At 42.1% G+C, this 20,493-nt stretch overlaps 1 protein-coding gene across 2 annotated transcripts in view; it reads left to right on the top strand.

The window, feature by feature from the left end:
- ADCY8 (adenylate cyclase 8) overlaps positions 1–20,493 on the top strand; it is a 376,530-nt gene that overhangs the window by 290,679 nt on the left and 65,358 nt on the right. For both annotated transcript variants that reach the window (XM_069731929.1, XM_069731928.1), the window contains 2 exons: positions 12,404–12,504; positions 14,786–14,987. In XM_069731929.1, coding sequence (XP_069588030.1) covers positions 12,404–12,504; positions 14,786–14,987 — 303 coding nt within the window. The remainder of the gene's footprint in view (positions 1–12,403; positions 12,505–14,785; positions 14,988–20,493) is intronic.

Raw genomic sequence — 20,493 nt, 5'->3', positions numbered from 1 at the left:
GTTTGTACTCAGATCTTCACAGTATGGAGAGGTGAGAAAGCATGTAAAGTCTTAGGGAGGGCAGATAAAACAAGCTATAAGCAAGGAGAAAAGCACATGAGCAGGAAAGAATTGCAGGATAGAAGCTTTGCTGATATACGAGCTACTAAAAACTTCAGCACCATAGATACACACAGAGATCATATCCAACCTATATTACTGAGAGAAACACTCAAACAAGAGAGACATCTGAAACTTGCATCAGGCTGCAAACTGCATCTCCGGGGGTATAAAAATGAGTTAAGTTTTTAGACGGAAGCTTATTGTGCAATTTTATTAACTAAAAGTAAATACTAACATCATTTTTCCTACATCGAATATGTGGCAATCCCTGTGTCGTTCTCCACCCCCTACACCCGGCACTGTGTATAGCATAGTATCAGTTTTTCCTTTTTCTTTTTTTATGAACCAGATTAATTTTTAGCAAAATATTTTCACACTATTTGAGAAGTAATTGATCCTTAATATCTGTCTACAGTTTGTCAAACTCCCCTTGGATTAGTAATTTGACAGTGAGGAGTAAGATTAAGGATTGGGTTCTTGTCATTAGCCTATGTTCACACTTTTAGCTGATCATCTGTGAAATCCTCTTCGAAAACCGCTCGAAAAACTCATCTTATTCATCTCTTCGGGAAATACGCTTTTCTGCTCCTATGAGGAGTTTTTTTAGCTTCTTTTTTTCCTTAAGAGGTTTTAAAAAAAAAAAAATGCCTAATAGAAAAATAGTAGCGCAATAAATCTCTCCAAAGTCCAAAGTAGGCACTGTCAAATCAAAAGGCAATTCAGGAAAGTTTCAAAACCCTGTTGAAACCGTTTTAGGAATAGAAAAACTTTTATAAAAACTCCCCCGAAAAGGAGAGTTTCTTGAAGCAGCTTCTGCTTGAAAAACTCATAGTTTTTTAACTCAAAAATGTAGTGTGAACATAGTCTTATACTGATCCTTAGGGCTCATGCTCACTTGCGAGAAATACAGACGAGTGTAATCCGATAAAAAATCAGACTGCACTCGGTCCAATGTTATTCAATGTTACATCTCATCTGCGATTTTTTTCTTAGCTGAAATTGGACCGAGAAAAAAATCGCAGCATGCTGCATATTTCTGCGATTCTCGGACGAGACTCGCCAATGTAGGTCAATGGGTGCGAGAAAAAAAAATTGCACAGCACTCGCACCATACGAGCGCTGTCCGATTTTTACGCATCGGTGTTCTGTGAAAAGCCGGCAATTCAGTGCGGTGAACAGTAAAATCACACTGACAGAATAGAATACAAAAGATAGAATAGATATATACAAATACTGTAAAATACATAAATATATATACGGTATATCTTTATATTTCATGGACAGATAGATAGCAGAATAGCCGATAATTCATTTGGCAGCTTCTGTACAATCATTGCAGAAGCCGACAGGATAGGAGACATGGTTTACATACAGTAAACCATTGCAGAACAGTTAGATTTATATATGTCAGTGACTAGTAATGTTACTACTATGTGTGTGTAAAATTTGGGACCTGTATGTATTTAATAAAAGAATGTTTTCATGGAAAAAACTGGCGTGAGCTCCCGCACAATTTTCTGCGCCAGAGAGGGAAAGCCAGTGACTGAGGACAGATATTAATAGTCTAGAAAGGAACTGACTATGGTTATTGCCCCCCCCCCCGGCTAAAAACATCTGCCCCCAGCCAGCCCCTGAGAAGGCACATCTGTAAGATGTGCCAATTCCAGCACTTAGCCTCTCTCTTCCCACTGCCCTGTAGTGGTGGCATATGGGGTGATAAGGGGTTAATGTCACCTTTGTATTGTAAGGTGACATTAAGCCTGGCTTAGTAATGGAGAGGCGTCAATAAGACACCTATCCATTACTAATCCTAAAGTTTGTAAAGGGTTGATAAAACACACACACATGCAGAATAAAGTATTTTCATGAAATAAAACACTACACACTGTTTAACCATTTTATTGTTACTGGTAATCCATGTGACGCCCTCGATCTCCTGTAATAAATGAAAAAAATAACAAACCAACAATATAGCCATACCTGTCCAGCGTACAGTCAGTCCCACGCCATAATCCATATCTGGGGTGTATACAGTTTACAACCGGGAACGGTGCTAATACGACTGGCCCGGCTGAAAACTACTGGGATGTCCCATGGATTACCAGTAACAATAAAATAGTCAAACAGTGTTTAGTGTTTTTTCTTCCATTAAAAGTCTTTATTCTGCATATGTGTGTGTTCATTTAACCGATTACAAACTTTAGGATTAGTAATAAATAGGTGTCTTATTGACACCTCTACATTACTAAGCCAAGCTTAATGTCACCTTACAATACAAAGGTGATATTAACCCCTTATTTCCCCATATGCCACTGCTACAGGGCACTAGGAAGAGAGAGGCTAAATGCCAGAATTGGCACATCTTACAAATGCGTCTTTTCTGGGGTAGCTGGGCACAGATGTTTTAAGCCAGGGGGGGCAATAACCATGGTCCCTCTCTAGGCTATTAATATCTGCCCTCAGTTGCTGGCTTTCCCTCTCTGGCGCAGAAAATTGCACCGGAGTCCATGCCACTTTTTTCTGTGAAAACATTCTTTTATTAAATACATACAGGTCCCAAATTTTACACACACATACTACTAACAGTATTAGACACTGACATATATAATTCTAACTGTTCTGCAATGGTTTACTGTATGTACACCATGTCTCCTACCCTGTCGGCTTCTGCAATGATTGTACAGAAGCCGACAAATTGATTATCAACCCATTCTGCTATCTATCTGTCCATGAAATGTAAAGATATATATATATATATATAGATATATATAGATATATATATATATATATATATATATATATATATATATATATATATATATATATATATATATATATATATATATATATATGTGTGTGTGTCACTGAGCAGCACGGTGGCGCAGTGGTTAGCACTGCAGCCTTGCAGCGCTGGGGTCCTGGGTTCTAATCCCACCCAGGACAACATCTGCAAAGACTTTGTATGTTCTCTCCGTGTTTGCGTGGGTTTCCTCCGGGCACTCCGGTTTCCTCCCACATTCCAAAGACATACTGATAGGGATTCCAGATTGTGAGCCCCATTGGGGACAGTGATGATAATGTGTGCAAAAACTGTAAAGCGCTGCGGAATATGTTAGCGCTATATAAAAATAAAGATTATTATTATATATATATATATATATATACACCTATTCTATGTGTATATATCTATTCTATCTATTCTAACCTATTCTTTTCCATTCTGTACTCGGCATCTGCCAGCTTTTAATCTATCTGTCTATCTATCTAATATATATATATATATATATACTGTATGTTTTGAAGATTAGAAGATTATTTGGTTTTAAAACGATGTGTACAGCTGTATTTTACAATGCGATTTTAACGTGAGCTTTTACATACAGAGAACTGCTGTATGTAAAACCTCATGTTAAAATGGCATTGCATACGGATGTGGAATAATCGCACGGAAATCGCATTTTACTCGCATGACACTCGCATAGCACTCGTCCGTTTTTTCGGTCCAGAAATCGGACCGTTTTTTTTCTCGCAAATGGGTATGAGCCCTTATAAAGAGTCTCAAGGTTGTGCTGTTAGAATGAATATTAAATATTATATTAGTACAGTGGAATAGCCCTTAACCCCTTAATCCCATATGACGTACTATCCCGTCAAGGTGACCTGGGACTTAATTCCCAGTGACGGGATAGTATGTCATATGCAATCGGCCACACTCACGGGGGGAACGCGGCCGGTTGTCAGCTGACTATCGCAGCTGACATCCGACACTAAGTGCCAGGAGCAGTCACGGACTGCTCCTGGCACATTAACCCCCTCTAACACTGCAATAAAACATGATCGCAGCGTTCCGGGGCATAGGGAAGCATCGCGCAGGGAGGGGGCTCCCTGCGGGCTTCCCTGAGACCCTCGGTACAAGGCGATGTGCTCGCCTTGTACCGAGCGTCTCCTCCCTGCAGGCCCCGGATCCAAAATGGCCGCGGGGCAACTTCCGGGTCCTGCAGGGAGGTGGCTTACAAGCGCCTGCTCAGAGCAAGCGCTGGTAAGCCTGCAGCCCTGCATGTCAGATCGCTGATCTGAAACAGTGGTGTGCAAAGTGTCAGATCAGCGATCTGACCTTATAGTGTGATGTCCCCCCCCCCCCCCCGGACAACGTTATAAAGTAAAAAAAAAAAAATACTTAGATGTGTAAAAAAAAAATTATAAAAATTATTCCTAAGTAAAGAACAACATTTTTTCCCATAAATACATTTCTTTATCTAAATAAAAAAACAAACAATAAAAGTACACATATTTAGTATCACCGCGTCCGTAACAACCCGACCTATAAAACTGTCCCACTAGTTAACCCCTTTAGTGAACACCGTAAAAAAAATGAAGCAAAAAACAACGCTTTATTATCATACCGCCGAACAAAAAGTGAAATAACACGCGATCACAGCGACGGATATAAATAACCATGGTACCGCTGAAAACGTCATCTTTTCCCGCAAAAAATGAGCCGCCATAGAGCATCATCAGCGAAAAAATAAAAATTTACAGTCCTCAGAATAAAGCGATGCAAAAATAATTATTTTTTCTATAAAATAGTTTTTATAGTATAAAAGCGCCAAAACATAAAAAAAGATATAAATGAGGTATAGCTGTAATCGTACTGACCCGAAGAATAAAACGGCTTTATCAATTTTACCAAACATGGAAAGGCATCAATGCTCCCCCCCCCCCCCAAAAAAAAGAAATTCATGAATAGCTGGTTTTTGGTCATTCTGCCTCATAAAAATTGGAATAAAAAGCGATCAAAATATGTCACGTGCCCGAAAATGTTACCAATAAAAACATCAACTCGTCCCGCAAAAATAAGACCTCACATGACTCTGTGGACCAAAATATGGAAAAAGTATAGCTCTCAAAATATGGAGACGCAAAAACTATTTTTTACTATAAAAAGCGTCTTTTAGTGTGTGACAGCTGCCAATCATAAAAATCCGCTAAAAAAACCCGCTATAAAAGTAAATCAACCCCCCCTTCATGACCCCCTTAGTTAGGGAAAAATAATAAAATTAAAAAAATGTATTTATTTCCATTTTCTCCTTAGGGTTAGGGTTAGGGCTAGGGTTAGGGCTAGGGTTAGGGCTAGGATTAGGGCTAGGATTAGGGCTAGGGTTAGGGCTAGGGCCAGGGTTGGGGCTAGGGTTAGTGTTGGGGCTAGGGTTAGGGCTACAGTTAGGGTTGGAGCTAAAGTTAGGGTTAGGATTGGGGCTAAAGTTAGGGTTAGTGCTACAGTTAGGGTTGGGGCTAAAGTTAGGGTTAAGGCTACAGTTAGGGTTGGGGCTAAAGTTAGGGTTAGGGTTTGGATTACATTTACAGTTGGGATTAGGATTAGGGGTGTGTCAGGGTTAGGGGTGTGGTTAGGGTTATGGTTGGGATTAGGGTTAGTAGTGTGTTGGAGTTAGGGGTGTGGTTAGGTTTGGGATTAGAGTTAGGGGTGTGTTGGGGTTAGGGGTGTGGTTGGGGTTAGGGGTGTGGTTGGGATTAGGTTTAGGGGTGTGTTTGGATTAGGGTTTCAGTTACAATTGGAGATTTCCACTGTTTAGGCACATCAGGGCTCTGCAAACGCGACATGGCGTCCGATCTCAATTCCAGCCAATTCTGGAAAAACAGTGCTCCATCCCTTCCAAGCTCTCCCGTGCGCCCAAACAGAGGTTTACCCCAACATATGGGGTATCAGCGTACTCAGAACAAATTGGACAATAACTTTTGTGGTCCAATTTCTCCTGTTACCGTTGGGAAAATACAAAACTGGGGGCTAAAAAATAATTTTTGTGGGGAAAAAATAATTTTTATTTTCACGGCTCTGCGTTATAAACTGTAGTGAAACACTTGGGGGTTCAAAGCTCTCACAACACAGCTAGATAAGTTCCTTAAGGGGTCTACTTTCCAAAATGTTGTCACTTGTGGGGGGGTTAAATATTTAGGCACATCAGGGGCTCTCCAAATGCAACATGGTGTCCCATCTCAATTCCAGTCAATTTTGCATTGAAAAGTCAAACAGCGCTCCGTCACTTCCCAGCTCTGCCATGCGCCCAAACAGTGGTTTACCCCCACATATGGGGTATCATCGTACTCAGGACAAATTGCACAACAACTTTTGTGGTACAATTTCTTCTGGTACCCTTGGGAAAATAAAAAATTTGGGGTGAGAAGTTCATTTTTGGGAAAAAATATTATTTTTTATTTTTACAGTTGTACAATATAAACTTCTGTGAAGCACTTAGTGGGACAAAGTCCTCACCACACATCTAGATAAGTTCCTTAGGGGGTCTACTTTCCAAAATCGTGTCACTCGTGGGGGGTTTCAATGTTTAGGCACATCAGTGGCTCTCCAAACGCAACATGGCGTCCCATCTCAATTCCTGTCAATTTTGCATTTAACAAGTCAAACGGCGCTCCTTCCCTTTCGAGCTCTGCCATGCGCCCAAACAGTGGTTTACCCTCACTTATGGGATATCAGCGTATTCAGGACAAATTGCGCAACAACTTTTGGGGTCCAATTTCTTCTCTTACCCTTGGGAAAATAAAAAATTAGGGGCGAAAAGATCATTTTTGTGAAAAAATATGATTTTTTATTTTTACGGCTCTGCATTATAAACTTCTGTGAAGCACTTGGTGGGTCAAAGTGCTCACCACACATCTAGATAAGTTCCTTTGGGGGGTCTACTTTCCAAAATGGTTTCAATTGTGGGGGTTTTCAATGTTTAGGCACATCAGTGGCTCTCCAAACGCAACATGGCATCCCATCTCAATTCCTGTAAATTTTGCATTGAAAGTCAAATGGCGCTCCTTCCCTTCCGAGCTCTGCCATGCGCCCAAACAGTGGTTTACCCCCACATATGAGGTATCAGCGTACTCAGGACAAATTGTACAACTTTTGGGGTCCATTTTCTCCTGTTATCCTTGGTAAAATAAAACAAATTGGAGCTGAAGTAATTTTTTTGTAAAAAAAAAAGGGCATAAAAATTCAAAGTTGGAAAATTGCGATATTTTCTAAATTTTCGCCAAATTCCAGTTTTTTTCACAAATAAGCGCAGGTAATATCAAAGAAATGTTACCACTATCATTAAGCCCAATTTGTCACTAGAAAACAATGTCAGAGTCACCGGGATCCATTGGAGCGTTCCAGAGTTATAACCTCATAAAGGGACAGTGGTCAGAATTGTAAAAATTGGCCCGGTCATTAACGTGCAAACCACCCTTGGGGCTTAAGGGGTTAAAGGGTATGAATGCCTTTAGGGGCCTTTAATAATTTTTACTATTGGGTTTCATTAAAAATGTAGCACTATTTAACTTTTCCAAGCTTTTTGTTTCCCTGAACATTGGCCAGCTCAGAATCCGCTAGTGAGCTTGTTTCCATGGGGAATTTGTGCAGTAACTCTTTTTTCTGAGTTCCTCCCAGATTATTTATAACCACATCAAAGTTCAGCTCAACTTTGATGTGGTCTGTAGTCAGAAATCATCAGAATGGAGTTAAGAAAAAGACAAAGAGTCAATCAAAATGCGCTGAATCACAAAGGTTCAATTAAGTCGTTTTCCAGACTGGATTACAAATTTTCCTGTGCGGCACACCATTTTCGGCATACAGTGTGTGCACTAATAAAGGGGTGCATCAATAGGCGATTTCATGCACAATGTTATGGAAAAATGGCTTGCTGAAGATTTAGGATACTTTGGTCTGTTCGCTGTAAACCTAGCGTTATTGCTACTTATATAAATTGAAAACTTACATGAAAACAATAATTACTCCACAGGAAGCCCAAAATTATAGTCTCGGAACACAGACTCTCCGAAAAATGTACACCGTCTATATCAAGAAATTTCAATGGAATTGCTTTTTTTGTGGATTAAAGTTATGCTTGCATGGCGATAGATATTTCCTTAGATATCATTTTGGAGAATGGATTTAGTTTTTAACCCATTCTCTAGATTCAGAGGGGACAGGGAGCCAGAGTAAAATGCTTAAATTGTGTCTTCCTACTGCCACCACTAGGAGGAGCTCTTTGCACGAGGATTTATAAAGCTCTGTCTCCCACTGAGCTGAATGGCCCAGGTTTATTACAGAAGTTTTCCCAACTTCTAAAGAAATTTGCAATCAGTGGGAACCCTGCTATTCATGACAATGATAATTTGGTGGGGGTCTCTAATATTTTTAGCCTGTACAGTGACACAGGGATCTGCAGTCCACTTCTTCCACTTGCACCGGAGGTGGCCAGTCGCCAGTGTGCGAATGAAAACCAGTATAGGTGACAGAGCACCCCGTTACTTTCCGTTTTTGGATGAGCGTTGATCCCACCAATCGTAAAATTATGGTTTATCCTAGTGAAATTATGTCAAAACCCCTTTAATAAAAAATCAGTAGGCAGGTAGTTCCTCCTCGGGCAGATGCACACTGGCTGTTAAAGGGTTTTTCTGGGATTATATTATTGATCATCAGTAAGAAAGTCGGAGAAGGTGTGATTTTTTTTTGGCACTGCCATAGACAACATCTCCTTTTTTGTTTTTCAGACATAGCGTCATATCTATCTACTTGTGGCTGTCACTGGTACTGCAGTTAGTCTCATTAACTTAACTTGTTGTGCAGTATGCAATACCACCGGGCCCTTGATTTAGCTGATCAGCAGTAGGGTGTGGGGGCGATACTATAGTCTTAGGCCTCATTCAGACATCAGTTTTTGCTCAGAGTGTGGTTCCAGTGAAATAAAAATATATACCGTACATACTCGAGTATAAGCCGACCCGAGGTATCGGGAAAACTTATTGACTCGAATATGCGCCGAGGGGGGAGATGTAGCAGCTACTGGGTCCGCGAGTCTCTCCTCTCTCCGCGAGTGTCCCCTCTCTCTGCGAGTCTCCCCGCGAGTCTCCCCTCTCCCCACGAGTCTCCCATCTCCCCGTGAGTCTCTCCTCTCCCCGCGAGGCTCTCCTCTCCCCACGAGTCTCCCCTCTCCCCGTGAGTCTGTACCTCCCTGCGAGTCTCTCATCTTCCCACAAGTCTCCCCTGTCCCCGCAAGTCTCTCCTCTTCCCGCTAGTCTCTCCTCTCCCCGCGAGTCTCTCCTCTCCCCGTGAGTCTCCCCTCTCCCCGTGAGTCTCCCCTCTCCACGCGAGTCTCCCCTCTCCCAGCGAGTCTCCCCTCTCCACGCGAGTCTCCCCTCTCCCAGCGAGTCTCTCCTCTCCACGTGAGTCTCCCCGTTGGTCCGCGAGTCTCCGAAGGGGGTGTTTCTTACCCACTTCTACACAGCAGCGGTGGAGCAGCGCCATCCTGTCATATATGGAGTCTCGGAGGTAGCGGCATGCCGGTAGCGTATGGAGCAGCACTAGGAGTCGTGGAGGCAAGCGGTAGCCGTACAGCAGGTAGAGGTTGCGGGCAGACTGTATTTTCGCTGCGCACACTTCATTTCCGATCCCGCTCATTATGGCTTATGCACATTCGTGATGTCACCGGAAGTGAAGCGTGTGGCACTGAAAATATAGCCTCCACCTGCCGTATGGCTACCGCTTGCCTCCACGACTGCTACTGCTGCTCCATACGTTACCGACACACCACTACCTCCGGGACTCCATACATGACAGGAAGGCGCTGCTCCGTCGCTACCGCTTGTTCCATAGGTTACCGGCACGCCGCTACCTCCAGGGCTCAATACATTAAAGGATCGTGCTGCTCCGCCGCTGCAGTTGTGAAGGAGGGGGTAAGAAACACCCCCGGGGAAGAGAGACAGACCTTGGGTGGGGGTGACTCAAGGTAAAGCCAGTAGAGATGTTGCGGGTACCTCTGCCCATCCTCAGTTCAGCCTCGCAGTGTGGCAGTGAACCCTCAGGGGCCTTCTTTCTTAGCCTCTCACCTAGCTAAATCAGATTTCATACTTTGCACTTACAAGGGGCAACACCCGGAAACATGTGTCTGCAAATTGGGATTCTGGTTTGACTTTTATCCTTAGTCATATTGCAAGGCTCGTTAAAGGGTCGATATTAACCTTTAGGATCGCTACTTCCAATAGTTGGCACTAAAATTCAAGTCCTCTTCCTCTCTGAAGAGACAATTTGTATATTTTATTTCCCAGAAGAGGATACAAGGCGTTTAAGTCTCCTCACAATGGCTTGTCATTCTCCCCAAAGAGATATCTTACCCCTTATCTCCTACTTTCCTATTACACTATTTTTTTTGCTTTGTTGGAAATCAAAGTTTTTCTTCTCCTTTTAAAATGTTTAAAAATTGATTTTAATTTATTGTGTTTTTTTTAACATAGATTTTAGATTATTAGCAATAATATTAATCATCATCATATTACATTTTCCATTATAATTAAAGGAAGAAAGTCATAGTTATAAATAAAACTTGAAAAACACAATTTATTGCACCTCCTCAGTTCAGGCGAGACTGCAATCAATGCCTATATCTTATGCGCAGTACGATGCTGATATATCGGGAGTTTTTTCACACCCTTCTCACTGGAGAAACAGTTACAGTCTACGGTCATCTTCCTTTCCCCCCAAAAAAAATTGACTGTGAAGTTAAAGGGGAATTTTCACTGGATTTTTTTAATTTAAACCAAGTACCTCCTCCATTTGCTGCTGCTCCGCTGATTCTCGAACAGTTTTTCTTTTTCTCCTGCGCTCCTCTGTTCCAAAGTTACGCCCCTCAGTAATAATTCTGTAAACTTTCCCTACTGATAACTGGGTGTATACCACAGGACTTCTTTGTGGGTGTGGCCATATTTTGATTCGCCAGCATCAGGGGAGAAAAAAATAAACATTCCCAATTGGTTGAACGGAAAATTTAGATAATTATTACTGAGGGGCACAGCATTGGAATGGAGGGGCGCAGAAGAAAAAGGAAAACTGTTCTGGAATCAGTGCAGCAGTGGCAATTAGAGGAAGCACTCAGTTAAATAAAAAAAAAAGCAGCGAAAGGTCCCCTTTAAAAATAAAATAATCAGCTTTTTGATCCTCCATAGCTATTATATTTCATCAGTTAAAGAAATAGTAGTCACCGCTATCTTCAGCTCTCTAGTATGGGGACAAGTTTTCCATAATTGTCAAGTGTCTGGGAGAGTCCTGTGAATTGAACATCCAAAGGGGTGAGGTTTTCCTGGAGTTTTCTTGGTGGACAAGGGTGGAGCTTAAATGTTGGTATGTTCCAAATTCTCATTTTTTTTTCAAAATTCTATGTTATAGGAGGCTGGGATAGTAAAGGGGATCTGTCAGCAGATTTTTGATATTTAATCAGAGAGCAGCATAATATAGTGCATGAGAGCCTGATTCAAGGGACGTGTCACTTACTGGGCTGTGTGCTGTAGTTTCTACTTTTATTACAATCAGTCTTTTATCAGCAGGAGATTATGACTAGACGACTAGGCCTCTTGCAAGGCAGACAAACTAATCTGTGTATCCCCACCCCCACCACTGATTGGTAGCTTGCTGACAGTGTAAACAGGAAGCTGCCAATCAGTGTTGTGGGCGGGGTTAGACACAGAAATCTGCCAATCAGTGGTGTTGGTGGATTACACACAGTTGAGCATTCTAGCAGAGAAAACAGGGATTGTAACACAACTGCACCAAGCAGCCCAGTAAGTGATACATCACTGGAATCTTGGTCTCTGCCCCTACATTATGCTACTCTCAAATTAAATGGCAAAACCTACTGACTCATTCCCTTCAAGGCTAAATAGACACAACTAGAATGAGAGATTTTGAGGAAGCTTAATTAGGCTTACGTGTCAGGACATATTAATGATCCCTTCTACATCCAAACTCTATAGTGCTGTAATATGGCAAATATTTTAGTTTATTGTACCCCTAATTTCAAAAAGAGGTATACAGGGTCACAGGGATATTGGGGTGCCAGTGCAACATTTTCTATAATGGCCAAGTCATAATCAATAAATGTGACTGCTGAGACCAATTTACAATTCGTATCAAGGTGGCGGCAAAAGATCCCCGAGGTTAAGAGCCGCAGTTACTGTATCTCTCGGTCCAATAACCCCATATTTGCTGGTACCGGTTTAAATTTTCTGAAATAATTCTGGCAAATTTGGACATGCGATGTAGGTTTAAAAAAAATCCCACATTAAGGTGGGCGGCTGCATTGGGGTTTGGGTGTTTCCAGATCAGTCCTTAGTGAGAATCTGTCGTAAACTTGTGCTGGAATCGATATGTTGGTTCTGTAATTTTGCTGTTTTGTTAATGATTCAAATCTAGTGATATTTTCTTTGATCTTCGGATGTTTTTTTTTTTCTCCTTTTTATATTTCAGTATTCTCAAATGAGGGACGAAGTGTTCAAATCCAACCTGGTGTGCGCATTCATCGTCCTCATTTTTATCACTGCGATCCAAAGCCTGCTTCCATCATCAAGGTAATTCTCGTTATCTATGTCTTTTTTTTTTTTTTTATTGATTGGCATCAACATTTTTTTATTAGTAAATCGAGTTAATTTTGACTCAAAGGCCACGTCATTTACTATTTCCTCAGTATTTTGCAACAGTATTTAGAAGCCAAAACCAGGAGTGGGTGATAAATGCAGAAGTGGTGCCTATGTTTCTACTACATTTTTTCCTCTGATTGTTCCGCTCCTGATTTTGAGTTACAAATACTGATGTGAAATACTGACCAAATATTGACCGTGTGAACATGGCTGAAACCTGAAAATTCAAGACTACCTGTGAATGTGTAAGAGGAGGTGAAAATAATCCTGAAAAACCCCAGCACTGTGCATCATTGGTGTGAGAAGACTGCCACCTAACGTCCAAACAGGACCATGTGGAGCCAACCAGTGGAGGAAGAGTTGCAGGGGGGGACGAGTTTAGAAGTGGCACCAAGTCAGGTGCCATTGATGATTGAGTTCCTAAATATAAAAGGTCTGCGCACCAAACCGGAGTGGGTTTTGATGCTAGAAAGGAGAGCAGACCAGAAGTGTGCAGGGGAAGACGCCACAGTCGAAGAGACAGGTTGCAGTAAGGAGTGTGCGCCAGCAGGCTGCAGCATGGTTAGAGGCAGAATTATGCGGAATGAGACCAGACCCGGAGAACAGACTATGCCGGTGAAGGCCCAAGGATCCGTTCCAAGCTGGTCAAGACGTGGAGTTCCGACCAGGTCGGTCAATGCTCGAATCCCAGATCTGCTCAAGTCAAGACCCAGAGCCCATCCCATCCCATCCCTTCAGACCTGAGACATACCCATCAGGGGTCAAGCACCAAAGATCCATGAGGAGACTACAGCTGAGAGAAGACGCTGCGGTAATGAACAGAAGACGCGAGTGAACCGGGCTCTCACTCGAAGCCTGGAAGCGACCAGTCCTATAATGAGAGGACGGAGGCAGATAAAGTGCGCGATGGTGCACACAAAGGAGGACCGGATGGTGAACATCTGTTCGGCCAGAGAGGCCAGAAGAGAGATTAGTCTTGGTTTAAAAAAAAAAATAAAAACCTAATATTTCACCACTTACCTCTTTGGATGCTTCACTGTCCATCGTCTAGTCATCTTCCTTTCACCGTTGCAGCTCCTCCAGTCCTCAGAAGTCACTGCGCATCATAAGGTTATAGCACGCGTCTTGTCATCATGACCTTATGACTCCCAGTGATCTCCTGGGCCCGGATGCAGGTGGAAATCCTGGCCTATAGTCAAGAGGCTGGAGATGCGGGGTGCAATGATGAAAGAAGAAGACCAGATGGCGAGCATAAAGGAAGCGGGAGAGAAGAGCGATCAACTGAGTATTGGTAGAAAACAAATTAATACTCACCTCTCCGGCCAACACTCTGCTAGTTGCTCTCAGTCCGGTCCTCTTTTGTCAAACATCTCCACTTCTTGGAAAACTCTTTTTTCCAATGTTTTTAGAAGCCGATCCACTCTAAAAATGTCTGTAAAAAGAACACACCCTAAGGTAAGAGTCAGATTGCCGTACAACTTAACCGGGATCGCAACACAATGATTGGACTGGCCGACCCAAGTACGACAGCATCTATTTCTACGCTGCTGTCACGCTCAGGTCGAGAGAGACGCTGGCAGGACCGAGCATTGGGTCGCGATCTCCAGCGGAATTATAAGGCCGTCTTACTCTTCCCTAAGAGTGCTACTCCTACAGTACTAATTTCAGTATCAGGAAAGAAAACTTTAAAAATAGGATTGAATAGTACCAATGACATGGATTTTCAGAGTAAGTACACCAGCCTCAAAAGGTTTAATATTGATTTTAATAATGTATACACTTTGTATTGTGAAATCTGATGACAGATCATTTTGATTGGCGAAATTACCCCAAAAAAACTTTCTACATTGCAAAAATAAAAAAACAATCAATCCGTTAATGCAGGCGAGCAGAAACCCAGTAGTTTTCTAAGCAATAAAAGGAACACAAAGAAGCTCTTGAGCAGAGGTGTACTTAGTGAAATTGCTCCTCTTGTCGTACATGCTATTTGCAAACAAAAAGTGTCTTTAGTTGAAAGGTGCCTCCGCGAGACGGTCATCGAAATGAGGCGCTACGAGTGTTTGAAGAAGGTTCTCCGCTGTCATTGAAAGTGAAGTGGCGGCTTTGACAGATGCGTCGTCGCCGTATTTACATCCTCGTTTTCTCCTGAATTTGTGTTTTGATGGTAAAATATATTCTGAAGACAGAATTTGTCTCCTCTGTCTCCTTTCAGGATGATTCCAATGATAATCCAGTTCTCCATACTGATAATGCTGCACTCCGCGCTGGTCCTCATCACCACGGCCGAGGATTATAAATGTCTGCCTCTCGTGCTCCGGAAAACCTGCTGCTGGATTAATGAGACCTACTTAGCCAGGAATGTCATCATCTTTGCATCCATTTTGATTAATTTCCTTGGAGCTGTAATCAATATAGTAAGCATTTTTATGAGGGGTATAATCTGCTTTGTTTTGGGGGAGGGGGTGAGGTCAGCATGAAATGAAAGGGCTTGTCTACGGTGAATCTGCGTGCACATTTCATATGATTTTTGCATATACTTGTAGGTGCACTCTTGCAATGAATATCTGATACCGTTTTGTGTACTCAGGTCTGATGCATACTTATGTGCCTCTTTAGAGGGGTTTTCAATAGAGCTCAGCAGAACGATTCTCAGCCGTGGTCCAGCGGCCACGTCACCACTCCAAACGGTACCAGTACACTGCGAACTTCCTACATGACATTGTGGGTGCGTAATAATCAGAAGAGGATGCCAACGGGCAGTAGATAGTTTGGTCCAGCTGCCATGTACTACTGATGTGGCTTCTTACAGATTTTATGTAATGTAAGCTTTCCTGGATAAATGGAAAGCTCTGCAACTTTCTAAAATAGTTTGTGTCCTCACCAAAGTTCTGCAGCTTTCTAAAATAGTTTGTGTCCTCACCAAAGCTCTGCAGTTTTCTAAAATAGTTTGTGTCCTCACAAAAGTTCTGCAACTTTCTAAAATAATTTGTGTCCTCACCAAAGTTCTGCAAACTTTCTAAAATAGTTTATGTCCTCACCAAAGTTTTGCAACTTTCTAAAATTGTTTATGTCCTCACCAAAGTTCTGTAACTTTCTAAAATAGTTTGTGTCCGCACCAAAGTTCTGCATCTTTTTAAAATAGTTTGTGTCCTCACCAAAGTTCTGCAACTTTCTAAATTAGTTTGTGTCCTTATCAAAGTTCTGCAACATCTAAAATAGTTTGTGTCCTCACCAAAGTTCAGCAACATCTAAAATAGTTTGTGTCCTCACCAAAGTTCGGTAACTTTCTAAAATACCGTAGTTTGTGCCCACTCCTCACCAAAGTTCTGCAACATCTAAATTAGTTTGTGTCCTTACCAAAGTTCTGCAACATCTAAAATAGTTTGTGTCCTCACCAAAGTTCAGCAACATCTAAAATAGTTTGTGTCCTCACCAAAGTTCGGCAACTTTCTAAAATAGTTGGTGTCCTCACCAAAGTTCGGCAACTTTCTAAAATACCGTAGTTTGTGTCCACTCCTCACCAAAGTTCTGCAACATCTAAAATAGTTTGTGTCCTCACCAAAGTTTGGCAACTTTCTAAAATAGTTGGTGTCCTCACCAAAGTTCGGCAACTTTCTAAAATACCGTAGTTTGTGTCCACTCCTCACCAAAGTTCAGCAACATCTAAAATAGTTTGTGTCCTCACCAAAGTTCGGCAACTTTCTAAAATAGTTGGTGTCCTCACCAAAGTTCGGCAACTTTCTAAAATACCGTAGTTTGTGTCCACTCCTCACCAAAGTTCTGCAACATCTAAAATAGTTTGTGTCCTCACCAAAGTTTGGCAACTTTCTAAAATAGTTTGTGCCCTCACCAAAGTTCTGAAACATCTAAAATAGTTTGTGTCCTCATCAAAGTTCTGCAACATCTAAAATAGATTGTGTCCTCAAAGTTCTGCAACATCCAAAATAGTTTTTGTCCTCACCAAAGTTCGGCAACTTTTTAAAATAGTTTGTGTCTTCACCAAAGTTCGGCAACTTTCTAAAATACCGTAGTTTGTGTCCACTCCTCACCAAAGTTCTGCAACTTTCTAAATTAGTTTGTGTCCTCACCAAAGTGCTGCAACTTTTTAAAATAGTTTGTGTCCTCACCAAAGTTCTGCAACTTTCTAAAATAGTTTGTGCCCTCATCAAAGTTCTTCAACTTTCTAAAATAGGTTATGTCCTCACCAAAGTTCCGCAACATCTAAACTAGTTTGTGTCCTCACCAAAGTTCAGCAACTTTCTAAAATAGTTTGTGCCTTCACCAAAGTTCTGCAACATCTAAAATAGTTTGTGTCCTCACCAAAGTTCTGCAACATCTAAAATAGTTTGTGTCCTCATCAAAGTTTTGCAACTTTCTAAAATAGTTTGTGTCCTCACCAAAGTTCGCCAATTTTCTAAAATACCGTAGTTTGTGTCCACTCCTCACCAAAGCTCTGCAACTTTCTAAAATAGTTTGTGTCCTCACCAAAGTTCTGCAACTTTCTAGAATAGTTTGTGTCCTCACCAAAATTCTGCAACTTTCTAAAATAGTTTGTGTCCTCACCAAATTTCTACAACTTTATAAAATAGTTTATGTCCTCACCAAATTTCTACAACTTTATAAAATAGTGTGTGTCCTCACCAAAGTCCTGCAAATTTACTAAAATTGTTTATGTCCTCACCAAAGTTCTGCAACTTTCTAAAATAGTTTGTCCTCACCAAAGTTCCTTTACTGTGATTTTTGCGGTGTAAGGCTGCTTTCATACATCAAGTTTTTGGTTTCAGGCTAAATCCGGCAAATTTGCGAAAAAACGGATCCGGCGTAAATTGTGAAAAACTGATGCATCGGATCCGTTTTTTAACTGGATCTGGCTCTCTTTACTGTGCATGGAGAGAGAGAGATTTTTTTCCCGTGCCAGAATCAAAAACAAAGCTTCTGGGCATGCTCAATGTGTAAAAAACGGATTCGGTAGCCGGAAACGTTCATTCACACATCCGTTCCATGCGTTTATTGCCGGAAACGTCCCTTCAGGCTTTTTCACCGCACAGAAAAAACGTTGCAGTGAACGTTTTTTGTGTCCGGCAAAAAAGCCTGAAGGGACAGATCCTGCACAAAACGGATGAAACGCATGTCCTTCAGGCACAATCCAACTCTCTGGGAAAAAACGGATCTGGCGTAACAAAAAAAAGGATCCGTTTTTTTCAAAAACTGCCGGATTGTGCCTGAAACAAAAAACCTGATGTGTGAAAGCAGCCTTATTGGTACTTTCTCATTACTTTCTATAGGTGAAAAAAAAACTGCAAAAACACAGAAAGAATAGAAATGCTGCACATTTAAGAAATGCTGCGGTTCCCAAATTCAGTCTGAAAAACAAAACATGTGCTGTCATGAGATTTCTGAAATCCCATCGCTTTTGCTGTGGCACTGTAAAATGCAGCTTTTCTGTAGAAAAAAATGCACTAAAAATGCTGCATGTGAACAGAAGACTTTTCTCTGTCACGTTGACTACCATTTTTTGTCGCTGCCATAAAGCGCTCATACCCTGCTTTCATGTCAGTGCAGACAATCCAGAGAGAATGCATATGTCTCCAATATGGCCAACTCCAGGGAAGCTTTTAAAAATTAAAAAAGAAAAAAAAAAACAATTTCTAGGGTCTGCTATCTGAAAACTAAAACTTTAATTCATTGAAATTTCAAAAAAATAGAAAAGCCATTTTTGAGAGTCCCGGCCGCCTCGGATTCTTGCTCTCTACCTCTGTGAAGAATTCCCCTGAGGACACATAAAAGGTTTTGAAACTCAAGGCTTCACAGCAATTTGTTTCTGCTTTCCTCCCCTGTGGTCTCCAGGCCAAAATGTGAAGACAAAATAGATATATAAAATAGAACAGAAGACTTTTTTATGTTTCCTTAAAGTCCCCTTTAGATATTAGGAAAAAAAAGCCAAAAAACAGATAACTCAGTGTTACGATTCCCATCAGGTTTTTGGTTCTGCAAGATTTCCTCTCTCCCAAGTTTTGGTATGTTTTCCTTGTAATACAGAAAGAACTTTTTCTCTTAAGGAGGTTTTCTGCTTTGGACATTCACATAAGGTTGATCACAAAGTTTCCGTCCACGAGGATCTTCTGCAGCAATCAAATGGGCACTGGTTTTCTGCAGTGCCCCTCCAGGAGAAATGAAGCATTACAGTGCACAATTTAATGGGTTTTCTGTGTATTGCAAGACAAGTTGTAGGAACCTAGTTGGAACAGTTATTGGCCACCGCCCTGTGACCCTCCTTCTACCTGCTGGCCTCCACAACTCCTCTTCTGATGACTATGCCCACCGCGATGTCATGAGTGACAACTCTGCATCGACGATGTTTCACCAGACCTTCTCATCAGAAAAGGAACCATCTGAGAAAAGGTTTGCAGGGCTATGGAATGGTGGCTGGTAAACCAGGATCTGATTGAACTTTTTTGCTCAACTCTAGTAACTGCTCATCACTCTGGCCAAGAGTTGAAGATTCTCGACAGACCTCTCTTTACCAATTGGTAAATAAAAAAGGGTTTTCTAAACTGGACAACCTCCTTTGAGCTTTAGAAACCCCCTACTCTCATATTTACGCTAATTTGGTTGGGATATTCAGTTCTCATGCTGCACACCAGGCGGGAAACCTCTCTACCACCGGTGGTAGGTGTGGGCTCCATTGATTCTTGGATGATCAGTGGCCTGTCTTCGCCGTGGTCTCCATCTATTCCCAATGGGACATCTGAGATGGCCGAGTGCAACTAAGTACGGTAACCACTCACATCTCATGGGGCAGTTCAGAGCCCGTTCAGTGTGGATCCCAGTAGTCTGTCCCCCACAGATTCACAAGGCTTCATCTATGGTGCTAACTTTAAATGTTGGGCACGCAGTCTTACAGTGATGAAAAATAAGTAACTCCCGACCATCATTCTAATAATTGTTGGAGCCCTCAGCAATGGTATTTATTGTTTTTTTTTATCTATCCTGTCCATAAGGAATAAATATGTTTCACAGGACATCACCTTCTACAACACAGTCTCTATGATACTGCCATAGGGCATTGTGCATGACATTACTCTTCTGCCCATTAATTCTTTGTATTACTTAGACCTAGTGGAGTCTGACTTTTGGGACCCCTATGGATCCTATGAATGTAGAGAAAAGAGCTTTGAACTAGTGTTGTGTTGTCAGCATTTTCAGGATTTTCCGGACAACCTGCTGATTGTGTATTGATGGCAGTGTTAGGGTCACTTTGTGATGTGGACCCACTAAGCCCCAGGTCTGGGTGGGTACACAGTCCCCGGGCGTTGAGGCAGCTGGGAAGATGGCATGCGGGGAGCAAGGATGAGAAAAACTCGCAGGATTATTGGGAGCAGCAGGAAGGATTAAGTGAAGTCAGCAGGGATAGAAGCAGGTCAGCACGGTGTGCACTGGAGGTATAACAAACTGGAGTCTTGAATCACAATGCGATGATACAAGTGTGTGTCCTATTGGGCCTTAAAAGGCCTAGGGAGATAATGTCACACATCGGGCAACCTGCTTGCCAAACCTGATGTGGAGCACAACAGAGGCAGCGGACCGAGGGGAATGGAGCAAAGCCCATGATACCTAGGACAGATGTGTAAAAGGCAGATCCTAGTCACCATATCAGGGACACCGTGACTGGTAAGGTTCACTCAGTACACATGTCCCTCACTGCCCTAGACGAGCGAGACTGGGCAGCACACAGAAAGCTTACCGGGACGGGGCGCAACTGCTGACGTGCAGGACCTGCGGCACGTGACCACAGGGGGTGGCACCAGCCGCAATGCTCCCGGAGAAGATAGCGGAGAACGGCGGGCACGGACAGAACTGGAGTAGGTCAGGAGATCCAAGGTCAATACCGAGAGGACAGCAAGATGCAAGAGCGAGGTA

This window comes from Ranitomeya imitator, chromosome 6, assembly GCF_032444005.1.
Source record: "Ranitomeya imitator isolate aRanImi1 chromosome 6, aRanImi1.pri, whole genome shotgun sequence".
In the NCBI taxonomy this organism is placed as follows: Eukaryota; Metazoa; Chordata; class Amphibia; order Anura; family Dendrobatidae; genus Ranitomeya; species Ranitomeya imitator.
This window is presented reverse-complemented; position numbering and strand designations above follow the sequence as displayed.